This window comes from Perca flavescens, chromosome 21 (assembly GCF_004354835.1).
Source record: "Perca flavescens isolate YP-PL-M2 chromosome 21, PFLA_1.0, whole genome shotgun sequence".
NCBI lineage: Eukaryota > Metazoa > Chordata > Actinopteri > Perciformes > Percidae > Perca > Perca flavescens.
Genome location: NC_041351.1, coordinates 15,141,330 through 15,160,175, shown reverse-complemented (window position 1 = coordinate 15,160,175; position 18,846 = coordinate 15,141,330). Strand labels below are relative to the sequence as shown.

General features: G+C 39.8%; 1 protein-coding gene across 1 annotated transcript; it reads left to right on the top strand.

Moving 5' to 3' along the window:
- Window positions 1–2,886: 2,886 nt before the first annotated feature.
- LOC114548591 (alpha-tectorin) lies at window positions 2,887–16,755 on the top strand. The gene is made up of 24 exons (XM_028568578.1): window positions 2,887–2,924; window positions 3,860–3,883; window positions 5,669–5,784; window positions 6,163–6,441; window positions 6,541–6,636; window positions 6,786–6,951; window positions 7,440–7,840; window positions 7,952–8,528; window positions 8,620–9,203; window positions 9,416–9,968; window positions 10,059–10,657; window positions 10,847–11,004; window positions 11,116–11,513; window positions 11,628–11,824; window positions 12,598–12,993; window positions 13,102–13,385; window positions 13,517–13,794; window positions 14,096–14,215; window positions 14,629–14,813; window positions 14,939–15,099; window positions 15,567–15,818; window positions 16,016–16,175; window positions 16,271–16,373; window positions 16,473–16,755. The coding sequence occupies exons 1-24, from the start codon at window positions 2,894–2,896 to the stop codon at window positions 16,562–16,564; spliced, it is 6,210 nt and encodes a 2,069-aa protein (XP_028424379.1). The 5' UTR covers window positions 2,887–2,893; the 3' UTR covers window positions 16,565–16,755.
- The last annotated feature ends 2,091 nt before the right edge of the window (window positions 16,756–18,846 follow it).

Below are 18,846 nucleotides of genomic sequence, written 5' to 3'. Positions count from 1 at the left end.
TAGGGAGGTGTTCCAGGCACGTCCAGCTGGGAGGAGGCCTCGGGGAAGACCCAGGACTAGGTGGAGGGATTATATCTCCAACCTGGCCTGGGAACGCCTCGATCCCCAGTCGGAGCTGGTTAATGTTGCTCGGGAAAGGGAAGTTTGGGGTCCCCTGCTGGAGCTGCTCCCCCCGCGACCCGACACCGGATAAGCGGACGAAGATGGATGGATGGATGGAGTATTACTTGATCTCAATGCTGCATTTGATACGGTAGACCATGACATATTGCTTGACCGATTGGAAAACTGGGTTGGTCTTTCTGGCTCAGTACTAAAGTGGTTTGAATCCTATTTAAAGAATAGGGACTACTTTGTGTCTATAGGTAATTATACATCTGAGCATACAAATATGACGTGCAGAGTTCCCCAAGGCTCAGTTCTGGGGCCTCTTCTGTTCAACATCTACATGCTTCCACTGTCTCAGATTATGGAAAACAACAAAATAAGTTACCATAGTAATGCGGATGACACACAAATTTACATAACCTTATCGCCAGGGAACTATAGCCCAATACAACAATTAAATATGTGCATTGAACAGATTAATGATTGGATGTGCCAGAACTTTCTTAAATTAAATGAAGAAAAAACGGAGGTGGTTGTTTTTGGAGCAAAAGAGGAACGATTGAAAGTCAGCGCTCAGCTTCAAACGACAACGTTAAAAACAACAGACAAAGCAAGAAATCTTGGTGTAGTCATGGACTCAGACCTAAATTTTAAAAGCCACATTAACATAATTAAAAAATCAGCCTATTATCACCTTAAAAATATATCAAAGGTTAAAGGGCTTATGTCTCAGCAGGATCTGAAAAAACTTGTCCATGCTTTTATCTTCAGTAGACTTGACTACTGTAACGGTGTCTTTACAGGTCTCCCTAAAAAATCTATCAGACAGCTGCAGCTGATTCAGAATGCTGCTGCTCGAGTCCTCACTAAAACCAAGAAAGTGGATCACATCACTCCAGTTCTGAAGTCTCTACACTGGCTTCCAGTGCCTCAAAGAATTGATTTCAAAATACTTTTACTGGTTTATAAATCACTAAACGGTTTAGGGCCAAAATACATTTCTGATCTGTTACTACATTATGACCCAGACCTCTCAGGTCGTCTGGGACAGGTCTACTTGTTGTCCCCAGAGTCAGAACTAAACAGGGGGAAGCAGCGTTCAGTTTTTATGCTCCACATATCTGGAACAAACTCCCAGAAACCTGTAGGTCCGCTGCAACTCTCAGTTCTTTTAAATCTAAGCTAAAGACCTATCTTTTTGATGTTGCTTTTCTTTAAATAATCTATTTTATTAACTTTAATTTCTTATACTGCACTGTAACTTTTATTCTTATACTTTAATTGTTTTCTAACTGCTCTTTAATGTTTTATGTAAAGCACTTTGAATTGCCCTGTTGCTGAAATGTGCTATATAAATAAAGCTGCCTTGCCTTGCCTTGCCATGCCACGCCACATTCCTGCAGTAAATCAAGCAAAAGGAGCCCCAACTAAGTATTGAGTGCTGTACATGCTCATACTTTTCAGTTGGCCAACATTTCTAAAAATCCTTTTTTTGTATTGGTCTTAATATTCTAATTTTCGGAGATACTGAATTTGGGATTTTCATTAGTTGTCAGTTATAATAATCACAATTAAAAGAAATAAACATGAAATATATCAGTCTGTGTGTAATGAATGAATATAATATACAAATTTCACTTTTTAATGGAACTACTGACATAAATCAACTTTTTGATGATATTCTAACTATATGACCAGCACCTGTATTCTCAGCAGTTAACATTAAAAACATTAATGTTATGATGTGTTGCAAAAACAAAGTTAATACTGATGTTTTTATTTTACTTTTGTTCATAAGAAAATGACTTGATAGTTGAAGGGGTAATTGGTCCTGTTTCTATGGCAGTAGAAGTAAGTTCAAGCTTTTCCAATATTGTAATACATACTCATTTGGGAAAAAGTATCTTGACACTTTTTACTCTAAGTATAAAAGCCTTTGGTATTACATTAGCCTACGTCTTCTTTCTGTTTCTGCTGAACACAGTCCGATAATCTTCACTATTCCTAATGCTCAATAGAATGTTTGGTTCACTTGTTATGAGGAAGCAATTTGAATTCATCCATCTGATATTCCTGTAAGTGGTCAGATGACAGATGTATGGGACTGTGCCAGCTTTAACTGTATAAAGCATTGTTGCACCGCCGCAGTTGCAGTCTCACATAGATGAGAGATATAAGAACAAAAGAAGCACATATGAACAGGTAATCAATTTATTTTTGATAAATGAGACACTATTTTCAAACTGATATTGCTGCATATTAATTAATATTTCCTTAAAACATGATGCTGGTTTACAACTAAATTATAGCGGAATTATTGAGGACAATCTTCACTTGACATCATCAAAATGTTATTTTTATCAAAATGATTACCTCAGACACATAGGTAATGTTTACAGTCTTGTTTGTTTGCCAATTACCAGGCTATACGTTTTTTATAATAAAACGTTAATGAAAAATCATATAAAATTAGACCGCAAGATATAGTTTTTTTAAACACTTGCCATGCCATTTTCTCAGAAAGTATTGCATATACTTACAGTACATGAATAAAAATGTTATGTGCATGTGAATATAATGTATAATCTATATTTTAATGTACATCATTCTGATATGAATTTAAATCTATAAACATATTTTGCTCTTAAACCCATAACTGTAACAAATGTACAGTGCTCTCTCGTTCTAATTATGTCCTATTTATTTCTTTTTTTAATTTAATTAATTATAGGCTATTTAGTCAGCAGGTTTAGAATTTCATTTTTGGAAAATGGCGGGCCAAATCATGTTGCCTGTGCTGCTTTTGGGGATGATAGGTGAGTATTTTATTAAATACAATTCAATTAAACACATTTTTATTTCTGTTGATGAATTTTGGTAGATTCACTAGCTAATCCAAGCATACTGTGGATACACTATGGGCACTATCTTGCAATCAGTGCAATTGCCTTTGTACACCGACGCATGTATCGTTCCTATTTTGCACCCCACGCACAGCGGACTTTTCCCTCCACAGACGCACGTCGGTAAATTAGGGAATGTATTTGCGCTCCCGGGAGCGGTTCAGCGAAAAGAGGAAGCGTGTTACTTGGTGCTATTTTTCAGTTTCAGAAAACAATTCCGCCACTGACCAGGAAAAACCTGTTCTAAAGTCAGTGGCGCTAGTCTAAAGTCAGTAGCGCGTTATTCAGATGCTATTATAGGGACGAATGCTTGGCCATAATGTAGTGTGTGCACAACGCGCATATACTTCTCTCATCTACAGCAGTTCCCATTTTTGAAAACCATACATAATTATTACAAAGAAAAATATTACTGAAAATGCGCTTCAGGTGTTTAGGTCAGGAGGCATTTTACAGTACAATCCTCAAAAAGTCGCAGCATTCTTTGTGGCTTGTTGTGTTTTAGGCCTACACAACATTTCCATGAGTCATGGATGTGTTGATGACATAAATGAGGAAATATTAGAGGACTTAAGAAGACGTGATATTGAACTACTTGTGTTTCAGATCGTTAAAATAGGGCCCTGTATGTCATATCCACCTACCTAATGTATATAAGCAAACTGTTACGCTTATCATTCTATATTTCAGCACCCTTTACACTCTGCAAGGCAAACTTGTTCAGATTTGTTGTGCTTGTTTTTAGCTGTATGTCTAATTCTGTGTTTGTACTCAAGTCAAGTTCCTTGTATGGGCACACATACTTGGCCACTAAATGTAATTCTGATATCCATGCGTTGTTTTCATAGGTACGGTGATTCCTCAGACTTCAGGTAAGTTGAAGCTTAGATAATGTTTTAGTTTTTTATTTGTTCATACTCTCAGCATAAGCTCAAACAGCACTCAGCGACTGACAGTCTCAAATAATTATCCACCTATGTTCATGTTTGTTTTCATACAGTATATAAAATATATATTACTTCTCAGGTGACTTCAGGTAAACTGAAGCTTAGATAACCTCATAGTTTTCATTTGTTCATATTCTTAATAACCCAGACAGGTTGCCCAGATAGCTCAGTTGATAGAGCGGGCGCCCATATGTAGAGGTTTACTCCTCGACGCAGCGGGCCCGGGTTTGACTCCGACCTGCGGCCCTTTGCTGCATGTTATTCCCCCTCTCTCTCCCCTTTCGTGTCTTCATCTGTCCTGTCAAAATTAAAGGCCAAAAATGCCCAAAAGATAATCTGAGGCCAGACATACAATCAAGAAAAACCACAGGAATTTCACATACACTAAGCCAATGTGGAAAATAACCAATAATTTCTATAAACTGATAGCACACAACCTAAAGTATTGTACATTAATTGTGTTATATTAGTACTCAATTTACATCCCATATCAGTTCTTAGTGTTACAACAAAAGCTAAGGGTGTGGAGGTTGGGAAAGTACGGTGGCCGACAGGGGCAAACGCCCTGCAACTTCAGAAAACACATGCAAATAGACAAAACACAAGCAAATTAAGAAAACAACTTAATTAATTTGACAACACATGTGCCGCATTCAGCAAACGCGCTGCAAATACACACAACACAACCAAATATACAAACGCGCTGCAATTAAAAAACGATGCAAAAAGAAAAGCAAACCCCGAAAAAAGAAGCCATGCAAAAAGAAAAACAACTTAATTAATTTGACAACACATGCGCAGCATTCAGCAAACTCGATGCAAATACACACAACACAACCAAATACATAAACGCGATGCGAATAAAAAACGATGCAAAAAGAAAAGCACACAAACCCCGAAAACAAATGCAACAAAAAACACGCTGCATCCAGATTCCACAACAGAAGTTCTCCAGACCTCTAGAGGGAACAGCTAATCAACTGGATTTTCGACCCCTTTTCTGCCTTTTTATTAGAGTCGGGTATGGCTGCATAGTAAAAAGAGAACTCCTGTCTCAGGCCCTTATTAATAACATAATATAATATATTAGTAATATACAGTCTATGCTCCCGTCTCAGCCGGGAGGCTGGTGCCGTGCTCGAGCTTCGACTTTTCAAAATAAAAGCTTGCGTTTGGTCGGCTTGTCTTCCTTTGATTATTAATCAAATTAATTAAGTTGTTTTCTTATTTTGCTTGTGTTTTGTCTATTTGCATGTGTTTTCTGAAGTTGCAGGGCGTTTGCCCCTGTCGGCCACCGTAGGAAAGTACCACACTTGGCAATGGTTTGATTTGCAGTGCTATACTTACCAAGTAATATAATACTAGATTAAAAGGCAGTGTTTCACCGCCCCCCTCTGGTTGCACCTGGGATGTGGTAGGAAGTGATATGGTGCACTGAATCACTAAAGTACACTCAGGCAGTACAAACTCATCAAACATTATAATGCAAAGTACAACAGACAGATTGTTCTTTTCCTGCTATAACATTGTCAAAATGTCTGAAAAGGGAAAGCGGAATTCTGGTTGGTCGGCTCTATGTTAAATCTAGCGATCCATGATGATCTAATGTTAAAAACAGTTTGCAACATTTGCCAAAAAGGCCGGTGTGGATGAGCATTTTATCTGTTTTCTTTTTTTTTTTTTTTTAAATGTGATGTATTTGTTCCTTAGGACCCCTCTACCAAATTGCTGGAACAACAAGCCCAAGATCAGACGATGGAAGTTCTCCTCTAATTCTCCTGCAACGACCTTTTATGTATTTCGGCCGGTCATATTCTCAGATTTATGTATGTAAAAATAATTTTTTTCAGCAAAATACAAAATCCATAACATGACCAAAATCACTTCTAACTCAATATCTGTGTTGTAAATGAGCAAACATTTATATTAAAAATAATAAGAGAAAAAAAAGCATTTTATGCCATAAATATTTTATGAAACTAAAATACTACTACTGTTTAACTTCAACTTAACTTAAATGTTTCAGATATTTACAAAGTTACTTTTTTATTTACACAGTTAGTTGTAGTTAGTATATTGTTATATCTTTAATATGGTTATAAAATACAGTAAATACATTGATCTTTTATAACGTGCAATTGTCAATGAGTGTAATCAAGTCCTAATAATACTTTGTTAATAAGAACTGGTTTATTTGTTTCCAGGTAAACAACAATGGACACCTTACCTTTAACGAAGCATTTTCTGGTTATGTTCCTCAACGTTTTCCAATGTATGGAACCAGAGACATCATCGCTGTATTCTGGACAGATTTAGATAGCAGAGTAAATGGTGAGATCTACTACAACCAATACACCAGCGGCAGTGTCCTCCAACAAGCTACACAGGACATTAATGGGTATTTCCCAGGGCTGAACTTTAATGCCAACTGGGTCTTTGTTGCAACATGGTATGAGGTGGCCTACTTTCCAACCACTGGAACAGTAAGTCAACTTGTTCAAGAAATGGAGAAATACATAATGATGTGAGTGTGTATTGTACCTACTATATTTACTATAATAATCACAACTCAATTTTTACAGCGTACAACTATCCAAGCAGTCTTGATCTCTGGTGGCCAGTACTCATTTGTGATAATGAACTATGGGATAATAGCCTTAACAACTCGCAGTGTACAGGTTAGAACCATTAAAATTGTATGTAATGTATACTACAAAATGTGTTTTTAAGTTGCCATGCATTATTTAAATCTGAACGCAATAATGTACAAAAAACTTTAAAATAATTGTATTAATAATTATTTTACTAATGTGTGATGTACCTCCAGGCTGGATATGACACAGAACAATCACCTCATCATTTCACTATTCCTGGATCATTCTCAAACAATGCAACTGGCGATTACTCAGCTTTCCGTCTGGGCAGCAACGTCAACGTACCCGGTCGTTGGGCTTTCCGGACAGATCGTGGATCAAGAGGCTGCGCTTTCAATGGTAAAACCAGAACCATAGGGTGTTCACCATGGTACTTTTTACAGTAATCTGTACATGTGATCATCGTTCTATGAAGATACTAGAAAGTCTGATGATAAACGTGCTTGTTGTTGAACAATTGAACAATGTTTTATATGCTATATTGTGTATGTTGTGCACTGAACTGCTAGCCCATTAGAATATGATGATATACTGGTGATCTAAGTTACATTTTTTGTATCATATCTTTTATTTAATTAAATTTGTAATTTGCATTGTCATGCTTAAGTAGTTATGAAGAGTTAAATGGTTGGGGCATTTAAGTATTCTACAAGGTCAAGACACTGAAAGTGACAATGCAGCGTCCCAAGTCCATGGTGGCTGGGGACCTGTCTTCTTATGTCCTCTTCTCTATCACCTCATTTATTGACCCCATTTTACTGTTTGTTATAAAAACTAAAGGCTCAAATGCCCCCTAACATGAAATTCTCCCTTTATTTGTCTTCAAGGTCAACCTGTGCAGCGGGGTGACTCATTCTGGAGTGACAGTACCTGTGCACAGAAGTGCACCTGTACCTCAGAAGGCCTGGAGTGTCACAGCGAACCCTGCTCCTTTTCCCAAATCTGCCAGCCTAGTGCCTTTCAGTTCTCCTGTCAGACGGTGCAGAGACGTGCCTGCACCATAAGTGGTGATCCACATTACTATACCTTCGATAACACAGTGTTTCACTTCCAGGGCACCTGCACTTATGTTCTCTCTGAGCAATGTGGCAATGGGTTGCCCTACTACAGAGTAGAGGGCAAGAACGAGCACCGTGGAAGCACTCAGGTTTCTTGGACACGACTGGTCAAAGTGTATGTCAATAATGAAACAATCGAACTTGTCAAGGGACGACGTGGTGAGGCTAAGGTTAGCAATAAGAAGTTTACACCTACTGTAATATTTTGAATTTAGTTCATATTATTTACTATTACTATTTAAGTAGTTTTACTATGTCTTTACTTGCTTGTGTGCTTACAGGTTAATGGGAACTTTGCAGCCACTCCGATCTCCCTTAGCAATGGCACAGTCCAGGTTTATGAGTCAGGTTTTTCTGTGATCATCAGTACTGACTTTGGCTTGGAGGTGTCTTATGACACTTATCATTATGTCAGAATCAGTGTGCCATACACTTACCAGAATGCAACATGTGGCCTGTGTGGAAACTTCAATAATCACCCTGAGGATGACTTTCGAACCCGCCAAGGCGAAGTTGTGAGCTCTGACGTGGTTTTTGCCAACAGCTGGCAAACATCAGGAGACAATGAGCCTGGTTGTGGGACGCGATGTGGAGGTCTGAACTGTGCTGCCTGCACTGAGGCTCAGACAGCTTTATACAGCAACAGTGCCAATTGTGGTTTCCTCCAGAGCAGTTCTGGACCTTTTGCTGCTTGCCATGGACGACTTCCACCACAGACCTTTGTTGAGAGTTGTGTGTATGATCTGTGTGTAGGAGGAGGCTACCAACCCATTCTGTGCCAAGCGCTAAATGTGTATGCAAGTCAGTGTCAACAGAATGGTATACAGCTGCCCAGCTGGAGGAGACAAGGCTTCTGTGGTATGTCTGTTCATCAATCAACATTATTTTAAATAATCCTTTTGGTAAAATGTCCATGATGTTAAGATCAATGTTCTTTTCTTCTGTCTAGAAATCCCCTGCCCAGCCAACAGCCACTTTGAGTCCCAAGGCACAGGATGTCCAGCTACCTGTGTCAATCCCAATTCTACCTACAACTGCCCTCTCCCTCCCCAGGAGAGCTGTATCTGCAATCCAGGCTATGTCCTTAGTGGTGGGGTCTGCGTGGCTCATTCTGAATGTGGTTGCAGCTTTGAGGGTCGCTACTACCGCTCTGGAGAAACTACATTACTAGACGAGGACTGTGGGAGACGTTGTAGCTGCAGTTATGGCTCCATGACTTGCCAATCTCATGGTTGTGGGCCACAAGAGTCTTGCAGGGTGGAGGAGGGAGAAAGAGGATGCAGGCCTAACCGTTATGCAACATGTTGGATAAGAGGCCCAGGGTCATACCATACATTTGATGGACTGACATACCAGTATCCTGGGGCATGTAGATTGACCCTTGCCAAAGTAATGGGTTTGTCTAGTCACCCACATTTTGTGGTGACAGCAGAAAAAGTGCCCAGAGGCCAGCAGGGTTTTGCCCGGTTGCTAAAGTTTGAGGCTGAGGGAACCCAAATCTCCATAGAAATGACAGATAGCAGCAGTGTTCAGGTAAGTCACGAATATGTTTCAAGAGCTAAAGAAAATAAATGAGTTGTGACACCAGAGAAACATTTTATTAAAACATTGAATTATAGAATATCCTAGAAATATTGTTTTGAACAACACATAAAAAGAGTCACTTTTTTCAAAAAAAGATTCTTAAAAGTTTTTTGATGAAAACTGAAAACACACACAAACTGGCTGTTTAAATATCCCTTTAGGTTGACGGTCAGCAGATAAGACTACCATTCAGCTCAGCGTCCAACCGAATCCAAATCTACCACAGCAGCATTCAAAGTGTCATAGTTCGCACCTCCTTTGGTGTAACGGTGCAGATAGTCTGGCCTCACTTTGTGCGTGTCACTGCACCTGGTATCTACAATAATTCACTGGGAGGACTCTGTGGTAATTACAATGGTCACCCACAAGATGACTTCCGCACACCCAATGGAGTCCTGGTCAACAGTTCTCAGGACTTTGGGGACAGTTGGCGAGATGGCTCTCTCAATGCACAATGTGTGGAAAGTGTAAATAATAACTCTACAACAAATTACAATTCTAGTGAGTACTGTGGCATTCTTGGCTCGCCGCATGGGCCGTTTGCCCAGTGTTGGGCCGTGGTGGACCCACGGGAGCATGTGAATGCATGTGTGGAGATCATTAGAGCCTCTAGAGATCCAGCATCAGTGCTGTGTGAAGTCCTACGAGATTATGCACTAATGTGTCAACAAAACGGTGTACACCTTGAACGCTGGAGGAATGCAACTGAATGTGGTAAACACTTTGCTGCCTTTTAGGGTAGGTGATTTTAATATAATTTCAAGGATTTTGCTAAATTACCGTAATTTCTTTGTTTTTCTCTAGAGCCAAACTGCCCTCTAAACAGCCATTATGAAGTCTGTGGAACCACTTGTCCTTCCACCTGCCCCAGCCTCTCTTTCCCTTTCGCCTGTGACACTGTGTGCCAGGAGGGGTGCCAGTGTAATGATGGTTTTGTCCTCAATGGCAACCAGTGCGTAACACCAACAGCCTGTGGATGCCATCACCGAGGACGCTATCGGCGCGGGGGGGAACAGTTCTGGGATGGTGAGGAATGTCAGAGCTTGTGTATGTGCAATGGCACTACTGGGGCAGTCCACTGTATCCCCAACTCCTGCGGTCCCCAGGAGTCCTGCCGTGTGGTGGAGGGTGAGTTTGGCTGCCATACAAACCCTCATGGCACCTGCTCTGCATCTGGTGACCCTCACTACCTCACCTTTGATCACAAGGCCTATGACTTCCAGGGAACCTGCCGCTATGTGCTGGCGACCCTTTGTAATGACACTGATGGGCTCCATGAGTTTTCAGTGGAAGCTAAGAATGAGCCGTGGAATGGGTTGACTGTTTCAATCACAGCTGAAGTTTTTGTGAAAGTATGGGGCTATCGAGTGCAAATGACGAGGGTGAGCCACGGTGTGGTACAGGTGAGTAAAACAGATTCCTATTGAAGACATCCTTAATCAAATTATTCCTCTGACTCTACATCTATTTTGATCGACACTGGATTTGACATCTATAATTTTTTAAAAGCAACAGATAGTTGCAACACAAATACAAATCTATGATTGCTATCAGCTTCTTTCTATTCAGCTTCTGTTTTTCCAATGTTAAAGGTGAATGGAGTAATTAAAAACTTACCTATTCTCTTAAATGGAAGTCGTGTTTCTATCTACGCAAGTGGATCTCGCACATATCTCAGCACTGATTTTGGCCTGAGTGTCATGTACGATGGACAGTACACAGTGTCTATCTCTGTGCCTTCAAGTTACAGGTATTTATGTTTGAATGATTTAGTTTACATTCTGAAAAATTATTTTTATCACACATGTTGAACACATGTAGCTTTGACTCTGGATGTATTTAACTATTGTCATTAATACAGAGGAAAAACATGTGGACTTTGTGGAAACTTCAATGGCAATCCAAATGATGAGTTCCACACCCCATCTGGAATGATGGTCACCACTCCACAAGAGTTTGGGACAGCTTGGAAAGTGGCAGCCAACTACACCTGCAGTGATGGCTGTGGCTCCTCTTGCCCACAATGCTCCAATGACCTACCTGCTAGAGCACAATGTGAGATGATTCGGGCAGCCGACGGTCCCCTCAGCTTCTGCCATGAGCATGTGGACCCAGCGCCATATTTCAATGACTGTGTGTTTGATGTTTGTGTGGCTGGAAATCAAGGCCAAGATCTTCAGTGTAGGGCCATTCAAACATATGTCAGTGCCTGTCAGTCTGCTAATGTTCGAATCTACCCTTGGAGACAGAACACCTGCAGTAAGTGTTTTCCAAGAAAGTCTTTTGATCTTCTGCACATATGTTCATGCTTAGTTAATTGACCAACGTTAATCATTTTAACCACCTGACATCCATCATTTAATTCTTATAAAGGACTTGACTGTCCAGCCAACAGCCATTATGAGCTGTGTGGTACCAGCTGTGGCCACACCTGTGCCAGCAGCATCGATGCCACCTGTGAGCAGGTTTGCTCTGAAGGATGTTTCTGTAACGAGGGCTTCCTCAGGAGTGGGACAAGATGTGTCCCTGTGGAAAGCTGTGGCTGTCAATATGACGGCTTCTACTATAGTGTAAGTTAATTAATCTCTATGATTTTAGCCTTTGCACACACAACCATTTCCCTTTGGTCAAGGATCATTAAGCAGCTCTCCTATATCACAGATGTCAGAATCCCATTGTCTTTCTCAGTCTACCCACCTCTATCAACATCAACATTGCTGTGCTTAACAAAGTAACCAAAGTTACCAAGTAACAAGTTATTTCACAATACTTTAGAGAGAGGACCAAAGCCACGCTACAATAGTTGTTCTGTTTATCATCAGATTACTTAAATATGGAAGAACAATTTGCTACTTTATTGTGCTACACATTTTGTGTGTAGAAAAATAATTTTGTAGTTGCAGAACACTGGCTGAATGTATCCTCAGATTCTGCTTAATACATTTTGCAAATTAACCCTTTTTACATCTACTCCCCCCATAACACCTCAATTTCCCCCTCTTTTCTCCTAACACCATTACCATTATCATTAACATAATTTGCCCATTGTTCATTTTCTATTTTATTCATCCTTTTAAATGTATTAAAGCTTTCTAATTGCCTTGCGATGACTTGGAATATTACATATAATATTGTTATACACAGCCCACAATTTATATAAATCTGTATAACTGTACTATATGGAATATGAATATGTTGCATATTAATATTTAATGTATGATTCACAACACAGAACAATGACAATTTTATTATCCAATCCCCCTCAGCAGCCTTTTGTCTTGTCTTGATGTATCACATGTTAAATATATCCTTTTTATGTGTCTCTTTTTCTCGCTTGTTGCAGGCTGGTGAGTCCTTCTGGACAGAGGGTTGTTCCCAGCGATGTGAATGCCATGCTCCCAATGACCTGCGCTGTTCTGCTGCATCTTGCACTCCTGCACAAGAGTGCACCATCAGAAATGGTCAGTTGGGCTGTTTTGATGCAATGTCTTCTTGCATTGTATGGGGGGACCCACACTACATCACCTTTGATGGGGCACTGGCTCATTTCCAGGGCACATGCTCTTACATCATTACTGAGAGTGTGAGCCACGGCACCAATGAAACACAGTTTCAGGTAGTAGCCACCAATAATCACCGTGGAAACAACCGTGTGTCGTTTGTGTCAGCAGTGGATATATACCTCTCAAAACAACCAGAGAGAGTGTATGTCAGGATTGGACCCAACCAAATAGTAAAGGTAAACACTTTTTGGATGAACAACTTTCTATATGTGTCTGGTGAAAACATCGGTAGTGCATCCTTACTTCTTGTCAGTCTGTCTCTCTCATATCTCTTATCCCTCCAGGTGAATGGAAGTGAAGTGTCTCTTCCCGCCACTGTAGGAACATTAGCTCACGTGGTAAGGCAGGGAAGCTACATAGTGGTCGATGCCATTAACTTGATAGTCCAGTTCGACGGACAGAGTACTTTACTGGTCAGAATAGGCCAACACTATCAAAACAGAGTCACTGGGATGTGTGGAAACTTCAACAGTGATCCTGCAGATGACAAAGTCTTGCCCAATGGCACATTGACACAAAATGACAATCAATTTGGACACAGCTGGAAGTCACCCACAAGCCAACCAGGGTGAGGTGTTACCCTAAAAAACTAAAGTATCATCAGTTGACAATCTTTTCACTACTTAAAGAAAGAGAACACACTACATAATATTACAGAAAAATACGTTGTGTGTGTTAAACGTATCATGTGTTATCTAGGTGTGGATCCACCGATGAAAGGAGTGGCGATGGATTGAATAACTGTCCCTTTATGGAAGAATACTCTGAGCTCTGTAGTGTAATCACCAACAGTAGCGGCCCATTCAGAGCCTGTCACCTGCACTCTGACCCACAGCCATTTTTCAGTTCCTGTGTCTACGATCTCTGCCTCTACACTCCAGCCAATGGCATGCTGTGTTCTGCAGTGTCAGCCTATGAGAGAACCTGCTCTGTTTTGGGGTTAAACATCCCAGAATGGCGCTCTGCTTTGCAATGTGGTATGTTTGCACTGGGCTAATAGATGGCCAATATAATGAATGAGAACACAAATCCTTATGTTGCACTTACATGTGGCACTTTGTAGTTTGGCTTTTTTTTAAGCTAATGCTGTTCCAAGTTTGTACCTTCATGGTTAAATGGACTTATTGGAAGTCGCATTGGATACAAGTATTTAAATTAAATTCAATGTAATATAACAGAACTTTCCATTTGTCCTTCTTGAGGAAAGAGGTATTATCTTTTACTTGTTTTTTAACAGTTTTATGACTCCTTGTCTCATCCTTTCCCCACTGTCCATAGCTGAGTCAGACCCCTGTGAACAGCTGAACTGCACAGAGTACGAGTGGTGTGGTGAGAAGGACGGTGTGTACGGCTGCTTCTGTGATGAGCACTACCATCGGCTCAACAATGAGAGCTATGGTGAGGGCAGCTCTTAAATCGTTGCTTTGTATTTTAAATCACCTACATGCTGCATGTGAGATGATTAGTAGACATTGCTATGGAGGCCAAGGTTCATGGGTATTGAGGTAATGTGATCCATCCACCATGACAAAATAACAGACGAAACATGATTTTTCAGAAACAATGTTAAAACTGGTAATCAAATATAAACTCATAGGATTGGTACAATATCTGTGAGAGTCTCAACTCTGTTCTCTGTGGGTTTGTCACTAGGAGAAAAACCTTTTAAATTACAGCTGTGATTTGATCCATTAATCGAAAAATATTGATTAGTACACTTTAACCATGAGATTCTATAAAAAATCTACAGAAAATATATATATATATATATATATATATATATATTTTTTTTTTTTCTCTCTCTTTCATAGACTCGTCCATCACTTGTGTCAGTAGTTCAGGCACTATGTCCGTGTCACGCTGCCAGCTGTTTGAAGCTGGCTTCCACTCCAACGCCCTCCATCTCCAAGATGACTTCTGCAATGGGACTCTCCAGAATGGACGACTGGTGTTCAACTTTAATAATGATGATCAGCTGTGTGGGACAGCTCTCAGGGTACATAGCTCCATAGACTCTAATGTTATCAACACAGACTGAAGAAAATTTGAGATGTAAATGTTCTCCTTAAGACATATAACAACTACAAATAACTCAAACCATTTTGTCATTTCCATTAAAAGAGCAATGGAACCCATTTCATCTATGAGAATGCCATCCAGGGCAACATGGACCCTCATAAACGTCTAATAAGCCGCCAGAGAAGCATTCATCTGCGTTTCTGCTGTGAATACCCTCTGGCCCAGGCCCTGTCCATGGCTGTGGGCATCAACCCTATAGAGAGGTGAAGACACCATCACCTCCCCCACATGTTGCTTACTAAATAAAAGTAACACTGTCCTTTTTATAGTGAGGACTGTCCACAGTGATACATCATGGCGTATGCAATGATAGGGTTTCAGTAGTACGTATTCCAATAACAGTATATTAAACACTGCTACATCTGCACCCTGCCTTTTTTGAGTAAGGTGGCAGTGGTGCTCTATGATGACAGTGGTAATGACATTGACAAAGATTGAAGATAGGTGCCCTTGGTTCTTGGAAATGTTTATTCAATGTCAAGTTCTGCACCAACTCTAATAAACTTACTGTTTAAGCCAACAATACAAACAAAAGGAAAAGGAAATTCAGGGGAGTCTGTCCCTGTTCTGTAAATGTGAATACAACAAATATTGCAAGCAAGACTTTCACCTGCCAGTGAATTGTTCCTTATCAAGTGTAGTGACGCTATGTGTCGTTTTTTTTCCATAGCATTGTGAGGAAGAAGCTTCCAGTAGGCCATGGACAGTATCATATGAGAATGATCCCCTACCAGGATGCTGGCTTCCGCTTCCCCCTGACCAGTAACAGGAACATAGAAATGGAAATCGACCAGAGGTTGTATGTGGAGGTGCGGACAGAAGGAGTCGACCAAAGGCAGATCTCCACTGTTCTGGACTCTTGTTGGGCAACGCCGGTCAACCTCGCCAGCTACCCCGTCCGCTGGGATCTCATAAATGCAGAGTAAAGAAGCTATTGCAACTTCATCTTGTCTTAGCACACTGATCCCTGGTTCTCGCCAAAATCTGAAAAAATAAATAAAGAATTGGCCACAGAAGGGCCTCTCTTCACTTGCTCTACCCATCCTCTCTTTTACAACTTAACTACTTTATTTTCTTCCTGGTAACATTGTAACTTTCACCATCTTCTCCGTCTTCCAGGTGTCCTAACCCAGCAGATGGAACAGTAGAGATGGTTCAGAACGGCATCTCCACTGTGTCCCAATTCTCCTTCAGGATGTTCACCTTTAAGAACTTTTCATCCATCTACCTGCACTGCCAGGTCCACCTTTGTCTTTTAAGACACAACAACTGCACAGCTGTAAGTACTACTGTATTTGTGTGTGTGTTTGTTGTGCGTTTCGATAAATTATCAACAGGTGCATAAAAAGACGCCTCTAATGTTGTTTCCTGCAGCACTGTTACCCAGGTTACCTCAGGCGCGTTCAGAGGGACGTATCCTACCATGCCACTACAGACATCTCACTAGGACCACTAACCCTGAGACCACATAGGAGAGGTAACTTATCTTCTCATATGTTTGTACTTGTACTTGATGTATTAATAACACAGAGCTCAATGAATACATTTTAATTCAACTTTGTTTTTTCTTTTGCAGGAAGAATGGTGCAACCGAGCAGTGCTTCAGGCCAGTTGACCTCACTGATGACCCTGCTAGTCAGTTTGCTTACAGCCAAAACTCTGGTCTAGGCTGATCAAAGGTGATCTATATTGTAAAATTACTCAACATACCTTTGCTTTTGGATTGTAGTTCTATTTGAAAGGCCTTGTCCTTGAGTTGTCTTTTGTTATTTGTATGCAGGTGAAAAGTAGAATTAGTTATTGCTTTAAAACAGTAGGGGACGCCAATGTGCAGCATACTAAAGTCACTTGCCCTTTGTTGTATTCACTTTGCAAAGTGTTTATCAATGGTATCCTTAGTATCTTTGTGGTGGTTCTTTTCATTAAATATCATATAATATCATATAAGTAATCATTTATAATGAAGGTTAAAATTATAAATTTAAAAAGTATTTTATGCATGGTGTATTAATGTCATTTGTTGCCTAAGAACTTTTGTATAGAGTCCCTGTCCAGCCCACAGAACAAACTGGAAAAGGATGAAACTTTTTCTATTGTACATAGTGAATGGTTCTCTGGGTGCGCCAACCACAACAATATTAATATAATAAGTAAATAATTGACCACATATATGCCTGAAAAAGTTATAAATGTATCAAAATATTTAGAATGTGTTCTGTAAATTGTTCCTAATTTGTGTTACGCTGAGATCTGTTTTTGTAGTTTTTATTTACAATGCTAGAGGGCAGCATAAAACCAAAAACATGCTCTTTTTTCATGAAACGTGTATTTAGCATAATGTTTATCATTTGTATCCTCTGGGCTTTTGTAGTGATTCTTCATAAATATTAAATCAATATTGTATTAGTGACAATCCTTAATCAAGATTAAGATGATCAATTACATCATGTATCTGTAAAATATAAATCATATAGTATTCATGTTGTATAAAATTTTGACTCTGATCAAATTTAAACTTAAAAAAAATTTTATTCACTAAAAGTTTGTAGGAATTTCATGAAATTGCATAGAAGCATTTAGAAATACTAATAAGTTGGTAAAAAAACTCCACTGTGCTACCACAACATGTTCTGTGCAGTAAACATAACAGTAACCACAATCCCAACCTTTAATACAGCATGTTTCTCATTTGACATGAAAGAAGCTGTCGGTGAGACAAGAGGCCAGGTTTCTCTCTTTTGTGCAGACACAGCCGATATCTCCTGTGTCTTCTCTTTGGGGATGAAATTCATCATTGTCAGTCAACATGTCCTCAACAGTATGGGATGAGCTTTACAGTAGACATAACAACGCTTACCACACACTTACATCATGTAATTTGTCATTGGTGTTACTACAAAGACTTCAAAGAGGGGTAATATGCCCAATACCTCATGGCCCAATACAGTACACAGACTCTCCAGTCCACTACTGTCAATTCAGGTAAGTTATGTGGAGATTACTTTACAGATCATGTTTCACATCAGTTGGTTTAGTAGAAAAATAATATACGTGTATAATCCTTGTTATGAGTTTTCATGGTCTTCTTCTGTACCCAACACATGTGTTTATGATGGTGCTAGAGCACCAACACCCTCTGTGTTTTTCATGTAATAGTTTAAAGTAGCTCCTCTCACGGTGTACCATTGGGAGGTTAATCTTGTGCCTCATGTGGCATTTGCAGGCTTTCAAATGTGTGAACGTGAATGAGAAACGGAGACTTGCAATGGAACTGATATCTGCAAGTCATAATATAGCATGCAGACATCATTTGTTAAGAGAAAATCTTGCAACCGATCTAATCTCTCATGCTCAGGCTTTGCAGGAAACCATGTGCCTAAGCTCCACATAAGATGACAAGGCAGGTTTAGTATGAAAGTTTATTACTTTACAGGTATACCCAAATTACTGAAGGAAAATTCACTGTGAAGGAAATTATCCAGAGTTAAAAGTTGTGCTGTTTGGATACAGCTTAAGAAGATATTGACGATGGCATCAAAGCAACATTGAATAGTAAAAAGCCCTGGACAGGACCACTGTGATTTGTACAAGCATAGATGTTGAAAATAGGGTTGTGGGGGCTGCAGACAGGACCGATATGTGCAGTTGCTGTGATTTTGTGGTTACAGACATCTGTACACACATGTAATCAGCCTTGTCAGGAAATAAGGAGGATGCTGCTCATTCTATGATGATAATGTTCAAAGGCTTGTGGACTAATCGATCCACTAAAACCACTTGTCAACACTGTAAGTCAACTGTGAATAGCTTCATTTGACATTGACTTTAAATAATTAGTTAATGTGCAAAATATTTATGGTCATATATGCTTACACATATAGTCAGCCTATAACTTTCTTCAACTTTGCAGTACTGCAGTATTCTCACAGAGTATATATTTAACATTTACT